Below are 15,788 nucleotides of genomic sequence, written 5' to 3' on the forward strand. Positions count from 1 at the left end.
AGTACTGGGATTAGGGTTTAGAGTAGGGTCAAGGGCGATACCTTGACAACATCACTGATCCAACTCAGTGTTTCATACTTATTGAACTCTATTTGTCCTGCTCTATTTAAGTAGCACTGCTTGTGCTACTGTACTTCAGTTTTGTCCTCTTGTTCCCTATGTACACTTCATAGGGACAGTTCTCAGTAATAGACTTAGTTGTCTATTCAAGTCTCAGTCTCAGTCTGAAGCTCTGCTTCAACCAGTTTACTCTCAAACCACTATCAGTTATAGTGGCTCAGTTTACAAGTCTAGTTCCAGTGTAGGACATTAGTGTGTATAAGTCCAGTAACAGTCAACAGTTGAACTCCTGATCCTCAGTCATCAAGGTCCCTTAACACCCCAATTCTCAGTGCCTGAGAGAGGGTCAATTCAGTATCATGAGATGTTGGTCATAATGCATTTGCATGTTTTATCTCATTTAGAGCTTGTGAGCAGGGCTCATAACCTGTTGGAACACTAGGTACAGCAGTGAGTGAGGCAGAAGAGAGGCGATAGATAGTCTGTAGCTACATCATAGTATATATACATGTGTCTAAGGGCCCAAGGTTCAGGCCAGCAGCCAGTACTGTTGTCCATGTGGGATGCTAGGTGATCCTGGCCATCATTGGCTGTGGTTTGCATGGCCCATTGCCAGGCTTGTCCTTTGTGGCATATCCATGTTGTTTCCCAACAATATCAAATATAATGATGAAGTCCATGTATAATGATATCATCACGTCCGTATGTGCGTGGCTAGTTGAGTCTGTCTCTATGTAACTCTAGCGATAACCAGGTAACTATAACTGGCTACGAAACTTACTCAGAGGTTTTTCTCTCCCTCCCAGTGTGTTCTGTTTCCAAGTCCGAATCCTCAGTAGATCTCGCCACAGAAGGCCTATCGTTGGGCTCCTTCGCGAGCCTGGCCTCCACCCTCTCCGCTTGCTCTGTGCGATCGTGGCCACGGCCATGCTCTTGTTGCTTGCGCTCTTGTTGCTGTTCGTGCCAGAGTCGTTCATCGTAGTCCTCCGCAATCGTGCCAATTTCCTTGCGGACAGCCCGCGCTTCACTCACAAGATCCAACCACTGGTCGATATCAAGCCCGCGAGATTTATACAGTGCATCGCGGCGTGCAGAAACACTGCGCTGCAGCACGGATGAGTAGGAAACCTCTCGTCCCTGATAAAGGAACCTACAAAATGGGTCAGTAATTTTCTCTCGGTCAAGCGCATCCCATGACTGACCATAGGTAGCCGATAATTACCATAGACAGCCCAGATAGATAGGTCACAGGCTCCATGATATCCCTGTCCATGGAAAAATATTCACATTAGCGGGCATTCGATTGGAGCATAATTTGAAGGGTGCATACGCACCAGCCAAGATCCCAAAAGGTGAGCCGAGCAACTGCGCCCCAATAGAGCACCAGCCCGCCCAATCCTCCTATGGCCATCCTGCGAGCCCCACGGTGGGCCTCGACATCACACGACCGCTTCAGATCCTCCATCCCGCGCAGCTCTTTTTCAATCGCTTTCAGTCTCCTCCGCAGGTAACGCGTGCGATCTGCGAACGTTGGAACCTCGACATGAATGGTAGTTTGTAGCTTTTCATCGTCCGCCTTGGCGCCGTCGCCGCCGATGCAGATGGAAAACTCGGTCGCGCGAGCTGCGTCGCGAATGAAGCCACCGACGTCGGTTGAGTCTGCCCACTGGAAATTGTGTCCTCGTGGTGTTATACCACGGAAAGAAATCGTCGGTGTAGCGGGGGCGAGAGACGCCAGAATCAGGCGAGAGATGTGCGAGAGCGGCTGGGAAGGATGGAGGAGGAAGATTGTTGGTGGTGGGGGCTTGCCATTCACCCCTTGCCGCCGTGCATGAACATGACCGAGGGGTAAAATCAGCTTGAACAAATGTGAGGAAGTTGGCGATAATTTTCCTGTAAAAGCGGACCATGGGGAAACTGAGGTAACTCAAAGATCTGGTAAAGCTAGCTTACCTTTGCCCTCGGTCAACGAGTCGAGATCCTCCGCTGTATTTCCTATACCCTCCGCACTATTATTTTTCCACTTCGCCGTGCTAGGTGCTTCAGCTAAAAAACGAGAATGGCTAACGTTGGCATTCTCAATCTCTTGCGCGGTTGTGACCCAGCGTGTTGGCCTAACGGTGAGGATTCTTGTGCCTGTTCGATAGCGGCAACGGATGAGGAGAGTTCTGAAACTCATCGAGTAGTAGCAGAGAGGGTTGGAGTCGCATTTCTGTGAAGTTAGCCTTGGACGTCGTTTAGACTTGGAAGTGACGTCGGGATGCGGAACGTGCGCCTAGTGCACAGATTCGTATCAGGTGCTCCACATAATTATTTTATAAAGTAGCGAGGTAAGTTACAACGATACAACAGAAAATCGTATGCATCTATCTTATAGCGCTGAGCATCGTAGTCTAGAAGCAGGCTTGAGAATTTCATGAACGGTATGTTTATCCATGAAGTCATCGTATCAGCACGTCGCAAGGCATGGTTTCCTTTATATTTTCCAAAAATATCCTATGCAGACAGTAAGCACATGCATGTTATACGCATGGGCTGCTACTGATACCCACTTAATCAACCTCGGAAAATACTTTCTCATTTTCACCGCCAGTTTCGTTGACTAAGATCGTCTTAACTGGGCCTACAAAGTGTGAGTTTCCCCACACAAACCAACACAGTGCAACTATCAATATGATGGCACCAATGGCAACGATAGCATAGTTCATGTCTAGAGTGTTGACCGGGTATGCGGTGGGCAAGATGAAGAGGACACAGATGAACACTGCAAACTGCCGATTGTAATCTAGCCAGTGGGTCAATATGGTTGATCGAGTGACTTACCATGAAACTAGCAAGATTGATTACCCATGACCACCTCCCAAGATTGAACGGACCGCGCTCAGGCAAACTCCTAACAAACAAGGTCGTGAGATGTGAACGTCAAAGTGCAAAGGAAACCATACGTGGATGGCCAGAATACTCTTATAAGAATAGGCTGCAGATAGCTCAGCATTACAGCGATGGCAGCAGATGACAATATCGCATTGAACTGCCCGCACGACGTAAGAACACATTTTTTAAAGAATCATACAGGGGACAACGTACAGCAATTGCAGAGCCAATATAAGCGCATGAGATAATGCATCCCACGAGTACAGACACCCAAACTCCCCAATATGGGGCTTGATAGCGATTCAACGTCATGAACCACGTCTTCATCGGGAATGCATTATCCCTGCTCAGCGCATAGAACAATCGCGAGCTGGCTGTGAAAGCAGTCACTGACGCCATGAATTGCGCGAGTGCAACAACCGTGAGGCACATGAGTGTTAGGCGGGGGCCAACCGCATCGTAGTACAACTGTGTGATGGGCAGCGCGTACGATGTGGACTGTACACGTGCGATGCTCTGCACCGAGAAGAGCAGCGCCAGCATGTATGCGAGGCCGATGAGCCAGGATCCCGCGATGGACCCTACAACGGCTAGCGGCGCAAGCAGCTCAGCGCGCTGGGCTTCCTCTGCGACTTGTGCGGCGGTCTCGCAGCCTTCGAGGGTGTAGACCGCCTAAAAAATGTCAGGGCATATGTTGCGAGTTCCATTGACAACATACCTGTAGAAATCCCAAAAGGACTACAAATCCTCTGTTGCTCCATCCTGTGAAGCTGTCCCCAGATTCAGTTGCTATATCGTAAGTGACATTGCTAGTCTGACGCACTTCTGGAAGTCCGTGAACACAAAGTCTGCGGGATTCTACAATCGACTGAGACGTTTGGCCAAATCTAGAAAGCCATCTACGCTCACCCTCACTGGTGCTTTGACGAGAAGCGTAATAACGAGCACAAATGTTCCACCAAGGGTCCACCATAAATTAAATGCGCTCATACCGCCGATCGCCCTCGTTCCAACAGTGTTGATCACACCTGATGCAATGTTGACACCCCATGCGATCGCGGCAATCTCTACTCGAGTAAGAACCCGGTTTTGTCCGACCTCAGCGAGAGAAGCCAGGTACAGAGCAACACTGCAGGTGGTCGATAGTATATGGCCATACCGTTATGTGTATGTGAAATTTACCTGAGGTTCCCCGATGTGCCGGTGAAGACCATAGCGATGCTGTATACCCAGCCTGTCTGACGGACATGTCATATGCGACCGAACAAGAGGAGAAAAAGACCTTGGACTAACACAGACTGTTGCAATAGATCGGGCTTAGGAAATGCGCTTGTAATATACTATTCGAAACTTACATCCTAACACGGGTGTATCGGGCTTCATCTTGCAGACCCAGAAGTAAAGTCCTCCCATGGTCGGACTGGAAGTGCACTGTTGGCATGCAGCGTTAGAGTAGCGTCTAAATGACTTACTATGCACTACATATCTCCGCCAACGAACACGCTATCAACAGCATAAACAGACTGCATATCTACCCAGCGTCAGGACGACTGCGCATACAGGTTTAAAGTAGATAGAAACTCATACATTCCATCCCCAAAACAGTCCTAACGGTCCGCCTGAGAACAGACCCGTCTGAAAGGCACTACTCATGCCCGTGAGGATTCCAATTGCACAGAACGAAATCCCAAGAACCCCGAAGAGAGACATGTTCCGGCGGAACTCGGTCTTGTAACCCAAATCATTCAACCGTTTGTCTGATACATCCGGAGGAGACTCTGCCGGCGGTGTGGGAGATGCGATGGGTATCTTCTGAATACTTTCGACGTCACCGTCTGCGCGGTCTTTCATCTTCGAGAGCGTCTGGAGGTACAAGCGGGAGCACGTCCAAAGAACACAAGCGGGAGATGAGGCTGGTACTTAGTCTGAAGGCCGTTCCCTTCCAAACACTCGACCCTGTAATATATCTCGTGACACTGGAGTCGATACGGAACCATGGGGCTGATCAGAAGTCGCCAACAGCAGCTCGCGTGAGCGATAAGAGTCGTCCAGCGTTTTTATCGCCTGTGAGTCCGATAGTGGTATGGGGCGCAGATTCAACACACTTTACAAATCTCAACGTCCTATATACGCGCGCCGAGCGATTTTTGGACGAGAGTCGCTTCAACGTAAGTATGCGAGAGCAACATGAGGAGATACATGGAATCTAGAACTAACTCGTCGGAGGTTTATTTATTCAGCTGAACGCCCTTCTCCGATAACGTAGGCGCCCATGTAGATCGTCCCTAGTCACTACTGTGACATTGGGCTACACATCAACTTGTCAAGTTCAATCACTATGGACCCTCGGATCATTGTCCGCCTGATTTTGAAAATTAGCCTTCTAGCCTGAACTGCCGCCAGCTGCTCTTGTTTTCCGACTCGCCTTGGAGGCTTGAAACGTCTGAGCATATCACTTTTGGCACTGGTCACTATAATTTTTCGTAGTCGACATGTCCCCCTGCCGTCAACCTTACACATGAGGAGAATTTACTATTTTTTGTGGCTTGGCCAAACCCTACGCGTTTAGTACTTGACGCTTAGATGGACGGCCCTCGTCAGAGTACTTGGGATGTTGGATTTCCAGTTCCGGCACCTATGACCCTCGCACGTAAGTGAGCCTCCACTTTGCTACCTATTCACCGTCTTGTTCTGCGCCAGATGAAGTTCTAATTACATTTTGTTTTGTTTTTTGCCTTTTATCTTTGGCAGCAGCGTGAACGGCTCTCCTGATCCTTGCCTCTAATAAACATCGAACTTGCTTCTTTGGAGCTCTGATCTAACCAGTCAGTTGACTTTGCATCAATCTTAGTCACGGACCATCTTCTCGGAGCCTTGCAAGTCGTTACGACAGATTCGGCGAATCTGATGTGATTCGCCGTGTTAGTATATTAGGGAAACTTCCACTTGTATTCATACTCCCCTCGCCGCTTGATTTGTACTCTTTACTCGGACCGTCGACTCTCTAAACGCTATAGTTTGACAATGCCTGGCACAACTACACCGTCCATTCCTCATTATATTCCTGCCGTGCCAACCAATGAGCCTTGTAAGCACTATATCTCATACAAAAATTCGAACTTTGATCTGACCTTATTTTTCCTGGAGTGGATTATGCGGATCTCGTTATCATTGATATCGCCGAGGCGCACACAGCCGAAGGCCGCGCCAAATTGGCTCTTCAGTTACGGGAAGCATTGACAACACAAGGTTTTTTTTATGTCGTCAATCACGGTTATTCACAATCTCAGGTACGATGGTACGTATTTGCTCTCGCGATCCAGTCCAATTAATCGCTGTATAGACCGACCGCATCTTTGACATTGCCGACGTTCCGTTCAGTCTCGTCTCGAACGAAGAGAAGCAAACATATGCAGGAAACATTAAGGCGACGGGATCCTATCAGGGTTACAAATTGCGGCAATATTGGGTACGCCAGCCCATTGTCGGGAGTGCTCCAATGCTTAGGGTATGTCTGTAGCACATTGACGCAGGAGTTCATGACCAACTTGAACACTATAACAGTAAGTCAGCTCGTGTTCATATAGCGTCCGTTTACTTACACTCTCTTCAGTAAATCGCGATGTTACAAGGAAACAGCATCCAGAATCTCTACGTCCTCTCCTCCCTGAGATTGCGGCCTTTGCGAAGTTCAACCATACGGAGATCTTACACACACTTCTCCGGTTCGCTCATCGCATCTACTGATAGCGTGCGTCTGACACTATTCCTGTAGCCTTTTTGCTTTGGGACTCGAGCTTCCGGAAGATACATTCGTCGATCAACACAACTACTCTGCAGCTGGTGAAAGTTACGGTGCGATGCGTGCCCTCGATACCGATATAAAAAGCTGACATGAAGACCAGTACGATTCATGAAGTAGTATGTGAATGGTTTCCTTAAGTATTGTCTCAAGGATTCTGAACCCTCGTAGTTATCCCCGGTCAGAAGATGAAGAGACGAAAACGAAGAACATTTGGTTGAAAGGACATACTGGTATGGACTTCTCGCTGACTCGCCAACGGTGGCTAATTAATTGTGGTAGATTTTGGAACTGTCACAATTTTATGGAGTCAGCCTGTTGCTGCGCTTCAAATTCTCTCCCCGGACGGCCAGTGGCGTTGGATCCGACACATCGATAATGCTCTTGTACGTATTGTAGCCTTATCGTTCATCTATCTCTGAACCTTGACGCCTTCATTTTTCTCATCGAAGGTGGTGAACTCTGGAGACGCCATGGAATTTCTCTCTGGAGGATTCTACAAGGCCACTATCCACCGCGTCGTGCAGCCTCCTCCAGATCAGCGTGGTTTCACTCGCCTAGGCGTCTTCTACTTTGCAATGACCGACGATGACATAAAGCTCGTCCCTCATGCAGAGAGCCCAGTGTTACAGAAGCATGGAATAATTCGCCGTTGTGATGATGCAGACGCTCCAACCATGGAAGTCTGGCGGAAAGGTAGGACGAGCGCCTATGGGCAGACCGAGCTGCAAAAGAAAGAGAACGGAGTGGAAGAAGAAGTCATCAACGGAGTCGTAGTGAAGCATTACAATTAGGTTCGTGTATGGGAAAATCACCTTCGGCACCTGTAATCAATACAGGTATTCACCGCGGCAATTACATCGTTTCGTCGGCGGAAATCCTGAGCAGGTGTTTCCTACGATAAGACAGACCACATGAACAACTCCGAACGTTGCCTTTTCCCTCAGAACGTCGCCCCCGCGCCTGGATCTTGACAGGCATTCTATCTATAATTGCTGCCGGACCTGCAGCCCCTCGTTATAACGTCCTCACTAGAACTTCCCTAGTTCGCGCGATAGACTCGCGGTAACGTGACTGTGAATCTCGATCGCGTTGAAGCTATACGTGATGCTCAAGGTGATCCTTTCCCTATGCCGTGCCAAAAGTGGTCGATATGCCAATGTTGAGCGCGCATGGGGTGGGGTGTTTTGAATACATGGTACGTTATGTGATTCTTTACCTTAAACTGCTGACCAGTCCATTTTCTTGCAGCGGCAAATTCAAGCCCATGTGGGATATGAAAAGCGCCTAAATCAGCTCAGTTAGTCTGTCATATTACTCTCGAGATGGTCTTCTGCAGGTGTCACTTCAAGCTATCTGTCTCCGCGGTGTTCTATTCCGGAATCTAGGCAACTCCGCATGCCCGCCTCATAGGCACAAGCCTTTAAAGACCTTGTCTCGCCAGAGCCTCCACCCATCCTCGAACTCCGATCTTTCCTCAGCTCACCTTCAAGCGATCCTCAGGTTAGCATGCCTAGCACTGTGCTTCCCTCTATCCCCCATCGTGAAAGGATACCGCTCACCAATGAGCCCTGTCAGTAGTCCAGCCCTCAGAAATTCGTGTTGGCAAGGTGTTTAAGCTAACGTTTTCGTTCTTTAGTAGAATATGCCGATCTGGCCGTTGTTGACCTATCCAGGGGGGAAACTGCTGAAGGAAGAATGGAACTCGCCGCACAAGTTGCCGATGCTATGTCTAATGTCGGGTTTTTCTATATAATAAACCATGGTTTGTCGCAAGCTCAGGTTATTCTTCCATGATTGCCTTTGGTTGGATACATGCTGAACATTGATCTAGAATGATCGCATGTTTGATGTCGCCGATGTGCCATTCTCGCTGGTCCCCGAGGATGAAATGAAAGCCTATACGACTAGCTTCGAGGACATAGGTAGATATCTCGGATATAAGAACCGTAGACAATGGGTTCGTGGGGTTTTCGTTTTTGCCCATCCAACTTACTACTGATAATCCATCCTAGCATGTGAATGGCGGGATATATGACGAGATAGAGCAGTACAATAGTAGGTGCTTGTCCATAATACGTGCGATCGTCCTCAAGATGTACGTCAGTGGATCGGGACGTTATGAAGGAACAGCATCCGAGGGCTATGAGGCCTCTTCTCCCCGAGATCGACTCTTTCGTCAAATTCTGCCACTATCAGGTTCTCTATCCAATTCTTAGGTGCGTCATAAATTTCAAACCCTCGTATTCGTCCTAGAGACCAACAAGGCCGACGGCAGACTTTTGGCTCTTGGACTCGGACTGCCCGAGGAGACTTTCGTAAAGATACATGGTTTTGACGACAACAATGAAACGTCCAGTGAGCAGCATTGATCAGAGCTCAGGTGTGCCACTAATGAACTGTCACTAGTACGATTCATGAAGTAGTGAGTATGGAATAGCTCATGGAGTTTGTGCGGGTGCTGATCACTTACAGCTTCCCTCGAGCACAAGACGAAGAAGACAAGGCAGACAACGTCTGGCTCAAAGGTCATACTGGTGAGTGTATCCTCAATGATCAGAGATCCGTAGTGCGAGTGTCGACCTGCACCCCATTTGTAACAGACATTGGAAGCGTATCCATTCTCTGGAGTCAACCGATCTCGGCCCTGCAAATTCTCTCGCCTGATGGGAAGTGGCGATGGATCAGACACATCGATAACGCACTGGTGTGTTTTCACATTTTTCTAGAATCAAGACTGCGCTTAACGATAGGTAGGTCATTAATGCTGGAGATGTCATGGAATTCTTGTCTGGTGGTTATTACAAGGCCACCATCCATCGTGTTGTGCAGCCGCCGGCGGATCAGCGTGGACATGCCCGTGTCGGTCTGTTCTACTTCGTGAAATGCAACGACGACGTAAAGCTTGTCCCATTCGCGGAGAGCCCGGTCCTTCAAAAGCACGGCATCACGCGCCTTTGTGACGATGTCGACGCACCCACAATGCTGGAATGGAGGAATAAAAGGACTAGTGCATACGGCGTGACGAAACTAGAGAAGAAGGAGAACGGCCGCATCGAAGAGGAGATTATCAGTGGCGTCGTCGTAAAACATTACAACTAGAATGGCAAATAGACAAACATCAAGTCCAATGCCTAGTTAGTGATTGTAAATGTACAACTATGATTACAGATATCGGTACACGTAGGCTGTCATTCATGCGAATCCATCCAATTCCCGAAAGTTCTCACATCGACTTCTTTCCGACCCGTACACTGCCCTGGAAGGGAAGTCCCGTCAACTCCATCTCACCATTCCGGCCATTTTCGAATGGGAGGCCCTGTACGTGTACAGCGACCGCAGCAACCCCTTCAACGCCCGCCAGTGCACCCTGGGTGCCGAAAATCACCTGAAATTGAAATTGGTAACTCATGAGACAATCGACCAGAGAAGGATTCGTAAGTATACCTTCGTCACAAAATTACTGAACTCGCGTTCCCGCCCGGGGAGCACGTCTAGCGGCACATCTTCAATATTCGCCCATACTTCCACGGCCGAACCATCACCACCCTCACTCTCCGCAGGCTTACTTTCCGCAAGAAGCCAATCTTCTGGACGAATATGCGCGAACGCTCGTGCAGGCAGTGGATCCGGCAAGGGCGGTGCCGGGGGCACATCCTCGCCATCATCAAGACCATCGACGGCACGGGAATGTGAAACAGGCACAGCCTGTGGTTCATTTTCAGCGGGGACCGGTCCATCGTATACAATAACATCAGGTAAGACGCGCAGGACGTCCACGTTAACCTCAATTCCCCGCGGGAGAACGACACGCGCAAGTATCGTCCCACTCGCAACCATACCCGCACCGACGGGCTTGATCCTCATGTCTTTGATTGTCACGTCGCGCAGAATTTGCGGTTTCGGGCGCGGCGCGGGAAACTTTGCGCTGACCGATAGGCCAGGTAAGAATGGCGTCGAGAGTAATACGTCCGAGTCGCGTGCGGAGACATAGTTGCTAAGAAACTTGGATACTGTCGCGGAGGAATTTCGCGGCAAAGAGAGGACACTGCCATTAACAAACAACGAAATGTTTGGATATGTGAGATGGAATGGGTCTGTCTGAACTCCAGCAATAGGGATGGTATCCGAGGTATTGGCCACCGGCAATGAAACTGTGAACGGTGTTGAAGGCGCACTGAACTCGAGCGTGGTCGGAACAGGATCTACAACGGTCACATTGGCACGAATTGAAAGCGTGTCATGCTCAGATGTAATTAAAAATGACTGAAGCGTGATGAACTCGGAAAATATAGGAAGCGGACTGTTATGTCCAGGAGGTGGGAAACCTGGGAGCCGCGGAACTACAGGATATCAGTTCAAGAGCAGGAAAAGAAATGAAACAACACACTAATTATGTGCACCCGGGTACTAATGTCAGTATGTATCAGCTTCAGGTAATGCCGCCAGCTGTCCCGGTCCAATCCGCCTCCCAGCACGGCCGCCTCACCAACTGTCGTTCGGACTTGAATGCTTCCTTCCCTCCAGCTGTCACGCGCAAATTTAAGCAACACGGCCATGTCTTTTGTCGGGCGTATGAGAACAGGGACTGCGATCGCCGTAAGCCATGAGAGGTCTGGCGGCGGGTCAGCAGTCAATGGAATCTCGAGAGGAGGAATGGAGACGGTCGCAAGTGGTTGGGAAGGGTCACTTTCAGGAGTGACCTCAATCGTCGTGAGCTTTAGGGATACTCGGTCGAGCTGTCGAATCCCCCACCGACCGAGTGATTTCCAGACACCTTGAACGATATTGTCTTCTTCTTCTGACTTCACTCCAGCCACAGTTCCAGCATCCAGTCCTATCCTTCCATGCACCATGAGCCATACTCCTCCGTCACCGGTTGAGTTAATCACATTCACCCGGTCGGGGCCTCTCAAGACCAGCGCATGCTGTATAATATCCTCCGGGGATGCACTTGCAGCACGAGAACGATAGGAATAGACAATCAGAACAATGAGAGCAAAAGCAAGTGTGCAAGTCGAAAGCGAGATAAGAAATACAGAGACCAGCCTTGAATAGAGCCGGCGAGAGTGAGGGGGCTCAGGGTCGACTTGGGAGCCTATATACGACCTGCTTGTTGAGCTGAGTAGTGGACTAGCCTCAGTTGGCTCAGCCCGTGCTTTGCCTTTGTCTATGCGGCGCTCGACGTCGACGGTGTCTGCACTCATCATGGCGGCTGTTGGTGAGGTCGTCACCGCGGTGGCGCGGCATGCACCATGGTTAACAGGTACTATCGACCCCACAAATACAAATGCGTTTAGTTACATTATAAGGTACAATAGTGCACACCGTTACGTATTGTTACATAACATTACTGTCCGTTTCAGGCTCACCCTGAATTCCGACTACAGCATCATTGCCTTCCGCTTGCTTTCCCGCCATGTCGCAGAAACATATGATATGTTTTAATCTATTGATTCAGAGGCAGACCGTGTACTCCCATTGCTCCTGTTTCCGACATTCCTAGTGCGCCTATTCCTCAGTCTGTCCACGAGACAACTTAGCTCGTGGTTCATCCCGCTTCAAGAACATCGTGATTGGAAGGAGTCGGATCGAAGTAGCGAAAGATGCTCCTCGGGAGAGCGTTGGTGAGTCCTGCTAGCATCAGACCTTGCAGCAAATGGGCCGGAGTTCGTTGCAGGGCACTCATGACTCGACTTTCGTCTGCAGGCTGCGACAGAGTCTCCACTGACCCATCATCGCTGGCCCGCGTCCGCACACGATACGTCTTGCGGGCAGTAGGCCTCATCTCGTCTGCCTCTGCTGTGCGCATGGGGGCCTAAAGAAGAGGAATACTATGTGTGCACAATACTGTGCGTTCGGACAATCAATCTTGAACAGAGCATTGTAGAGACACCGATGCATCTCCTAATCAGTCAGAGATATCCTCGAGGGTTTAGTCTAACCATTTCCCTCATGGGGCGGACCGAGCGGAATACAAGATTCTCTGCCTGTCAACTGCCCGCGCTCTGGTGACCCAGAGACAAGGGAGCACTTCCTGTACGAGTGTCCCTTGTGATTTCGCTACAAGGTTGCTCGGGTTCAGGCCTACACGCCGGACTCAATGCGCCAGGCGCGGGTGCGACGGCAGGCTGGGTGGTCGGAGGACGACGTGGTGATGTTCCTCCGACTTAATCCACAGGTCGCGACGTTCGAGTGGGCCGAATTACTCGCCCAAGCGGTTAGCGATCGAGAGGAGGGCGATGGGTATTCTGTCGCCAACGCAATCCCATACGCCCACACAGTAGGCTGTTATCGACATCTATTGGGACTGGTGCGCCGGACGGGGGGATGATCCCCTTAAATTGAATGCGGACAGCCCGAGTTGGAGGTTGTTCGTCAGCGAGTACGACGCCGACAGATGCTCTTCCGATGTAGCTGCGCGATGGCGAACTCACCTGCCAAGCGGTAGTCCACCTCTTTTCTTAGGACCTTAACCGCATGCCTGATAGAGTTGTGCGATGTACCTCACCATTACGATCGGGACCCGCATCGTTGGTTAGACACTCTGCATGTACCTTACAGTATGGAGTATAAACCTGGAGTATTAATTTTTTTTTAAAAAAGACATTGTGTCCTCCCAATCTGATCTCAAATAAGTTTGAGTTTTACACTAATGTGGGAGAACTTACCTCTGATTATGTACTTGGTGGCAATACAACCATCATTGTCTTTACCAAAGCCTGAAAACTCTGTTAGAATTTGAATACTTTCTAGTCTCCAACTCAAAGACATACATTGAATTCTTCAATATTGACTGCCAGTAGCATTCAAACAGTCAATATATGCACTATAAATTAAAAAAAGTTTAAAAACATACCACAGTTAGCAGCTGTATCTAGTACTTCTCTCATTGATTGATTCAGAATTTGACTTGCCTCTTGCCTTTTTTCTCATCATTTCACCTTTTCCCTCTCTTTTTCCACCTTTGCCCTCTCCTTTCCCACTTTTTCTCTCTCCTTTTCCACCTTTGAAGCTTGCACTCATCTGCTGTTTTTTGTAAACAGTAGATTTCTTTTTCCTGCTCAATTTAGCCTAGCACAACCTGTAAAGCATGATGTTTAAAAAAACATACAAGATTTGGATCTACTTCTAAAAGTTCCTTGATTTCAGCTATGAGGTTATTTTCCGTGTCCATTTTTTGTTTTGGAAAACAAAACGGAGATAAGATCAGCCCTAATAGCGCTTAATTTGCAGCGTCTGACTTAAGCGCGGGTTCACCGAGGCCGCGCGCTCGATCGAGCCCTCTCCCTTCGCAATGTACAGTTCACGACATGATACGGTCGCATGACAACTGAACACCCTGGGCCCGCACATCATGCATCACGCGCACAGCCCGAAGTCGTTCACGTTTTGATGAACATCAGAGCTCCTCGGGCACAGCGACATCTCACTATCAAGAACAGCTGCGACTCGAGCTCTGTTCATGCGAATGTCTGTATCTGCGAACGACTCTGCAAGTTTTTCGCCGCCTTTCGCTGGGACTCCATCCGGATTCTGGAGGAGCAGCGAGCGCGGTCCGCTCGCATGCAATGCGCGCGGTTCACGTGTCACCCGTTCTCGCTGCTTCCCTTGCTTCTGTTCAAAATCGTCGCCGCATCACCATTGAGGGCGGTCATGGGTCGAATAATCCATGTGGACCGATGAAGCTCGCAGACGGCATCCACGATGCCAAGACATTGGGCGAGGGCAATACTAGGATATATACTCTTGCGGATAGTTGTCCGGCAGGGCGTGCAACAAGATGCGCTCACCCACATCTCGACTGTCTCTTCCTCTCCTGGTGCTCTCTCTGAGCCCATATGCGTCTCTCATCCGATATGTCGCGGCAACTTCGCCGCCATTCATAACTGACCCCGCCAGTCTTGTCAACTTGTTCATTGGAACCACGAACGGTGGACACGTCTTCCCCGGTATGGCAGTCTTCTGGACGAGTGGTTAACGTTCAGAAATCCTCACGCGGCTGCTTTCAGGTGCAACGCTCCCGCATGGAATGGCCAAACCAGGGATGGACACTGATTCTCCAGGCAATGTACGTCCACTCGGCTCCACCGCCCTTTCTTTATCATGGAGACTCTTATGCACCAACTGCAACAGCAAGCTGGATACGACGCGAATCCCATCTACAATGCCACCGGATTCTCCCAGCTACATGACCAGGGAACTGGAGGGGTGAGCGACTTGATGTACGCGCTGGTGTATGTGCCCACGTGACCGCGACACCTACCAGGGCGTCTCATTGTCGAACTTTAAACTGTGGCCATTCGCCTCTTGCCCAGACGGCGATACTTTCAACGCTTGCCCCACTTCCGTAGACTCCAGAAAGGTGCTCCGGAATATTCTCCCAGATGGTATTTCCTCCGTAGCATCTGATACACCCATCCGAATGCTGAGTATGCGTAGGTTCGCCGGATGACGCAGCCGAACCAGGATATTTCGCGTCAAACTTGGTACGACTCGTTCCTTTCCATTTCATATCCACGCCTTCTTGATTGACTTGCCGGACCATGCTTGCTAACGCTCTCACAGTCTACAGGAATACGCGTTGAACTGACCGCGACGCGTCGCACCGCCCTGCACCGGCAAGTATCACGTCGCACGCCTTGGTCATTTAGACTTGTGGGCTGATCTTTCCGCCAGGTACACCTTTCCTCCTGACACAGCGAATCCACGTATTCTGCTTGATGTTACGGACGACGGACAATACAGTAGCACTAGGCCCGCGATGACCCTTGACCCGAACACTTCTCGCGTGATTGGTACGCACACCGAAAGTCGGTCAGCGTCTCGCTGACATCCTGTTTATCGTCCTGCTATCTTTCAGGGAGCGCGGACTTTCAAGCGTCATTTGGTCCCGGGCGATACAGGGTGTATACGTGCGTCGACTTTGCCGGAGATGGCTACGAGCTTGTCCGTAATCCCTTTTACCCTCTTCTATCTCTCACCGCGCTGGAATTCAGGGTCCTCCCGTGGAATACGGAACCTGGCTGCAAGACGCACCCATAAAATACAG

At 49.8% G+C, this 15,788-nt stretch overlaps 6 protein-coding genes across 6 annotated transcripts; 3 read left to right on the top strand and 3 right to left on the bottom strand.

Annotated features, from left to right (window-relative positions):
- Positions 1-837: 837 nt before the first annotated feature.
- Positions 838-2,239, bottom strand: FIBRA_08418 (uncharacterized protein; the record flags this gene model as incomplete). The annotated part of the gene is made up of 4 exons (XM_012330069.1): positions 838-1,210; positions 1,263-1,325; positions 1,395-1,953; positions 2,014-2,239. 4 exons carry the CDS (start codon positions 2,237-2,239, stop codon positions 838-840), a joined length of 1,221 nt encoding a protein of 406 aa, XP_012185459.1.
- Positions 2,240-2,612: 373 nt separating this feature from the next.
- On the bottom strand, positions 2,613-4,785 carry FIBRA_08419 (uncharacterized protein; the record flags this gene model as incomplete). The annotated part of the gene is made up of 9 exons (XM_012330070.1): positions 2,613-2,831; positions 2,884-2,953; positions 3,006-3,091; positions 3,148-3,606; positions 3,653-3,704; positions 3,758-3,792; positions 3,844-4,063; positions 4,117-4,172; positions 4,522-4,785. The coding sequence occupies 9 exons, from the start codon at positions 4,783-4,785 to the stop codon at positions 2,613-2,615; spliced, it is 1,461 nt and encodes a 486-aa protein (XP_012185460.1).
- A 1,173-nt stretch (positions 4,786-5,958) lies between these two features.
- FIBRA_08420 (uncharacterized protein) lies at positions 5,959-7,530 on the top strand (the record flags this gene model as incomplete). Its single annotated transcript, XM_012330071.1, has 10 exons — positions 5,959-6,022; positions 6,082-6,224; positions 6,278-6,403; positions 6,455-6,497; positions 6,548-6,659; positions 6,710-6,789; positions 6,840-6,852; positions 6,908-6,969; positions 7,019-7,122; positions 7,189-7,530. The coding sequence occupies 10 exons, from the start codon at positions 5,959-5,961 to the stop codon at positions 7,528-7,530; spliced, it is 1,089 nt and encodes a 362-aa protein (XP_012185461.1).
- A 715-nt stretch (positions 7,531-8,245) lies between these two features.
- Positions 8,246-9,838, top strand: FIBRA_08421 (uncharacterized protein; the record flags this gene model as incomplete). Its single annotated transcript, XM_012330072.1, has 10 exons — positions 8,246-8,309; positions 8,376-8,518; positions 8,571-8,696; positions 8,752-8,794; positions 8,844-8,955; positions 9,015-9,094; positions 9,146-9,158; positions 9,212-9,273; positions 9,340-9,443; positions 9,494-9,838. 10 exons carry the CDS (start codon positions 8,246-8,248, stop codon positions 9,836-9,838), a joined length of 1,092 nt encoding a protein of 363 aa, XP_012185462.1.
- Positions 9,839-9,962: 124 nt separating this feature from the next.
- On the bottom strand, positions 9,963-11,946 carry FIBRA_08422 (uncharacterized protein; the record flags this gene model as incomplete). Its single annotated transcript, XM_012330073.1, has 3 exons — positions 9,963-10,124; positions 10,184-11,079; positions 11,127-11,946. The coding sequence occupies 3 exons, from the start codon at positions 11,944-11,946 to the stop codon at positions 9,963-9,965; spliced, it is 1,878 nt and encodes a 625-aa protein (XP_012185463.1).
- A 2,573-nt stretch (positions 11,947-14,519) lies between these two features.
- On the top strand, positions 14,520-15,781 carry FIBRA_08423 (uncharacterized protein; the record flags this gene model as incomplete). The annotated part of the gene is made up of 8 exons (XM_012330074.1): positions 14,520-14,688; positions 14,749-14,807; positions 14,873-14,947; positions 15,006-15,126; positions 15,179-15,225; positions 15,305-15,381; positions 15,416-15,534; positions 15,600-15,781. The coding sequence occupies 8 exons, from the start codon at positions 14,520-14,522 to the stop codon at positions 15,779-15,781; spliced, it is 849 nt and encodes a 282-aa protein (XP_012185464.1).
- Positions 15,782-15,788: the final 7 nt, after the last annotated feature.

The sequence above is a fragment of the Fibroporia radiculosa genome (genome assembly GCF_000313525.1).
Source record: "Fibroporia radiculosa TFFH 294 genomic supercontigs, scaffold238, whole genome shotgun sequence".
Classification (NCBI taxonomy): Eukaryota; Fungi; Basidiomycota; class Agaricomycetes; order Polyporales; family Fibroporiaceae; genus Fibroporia; species Fibroporia radiculosa.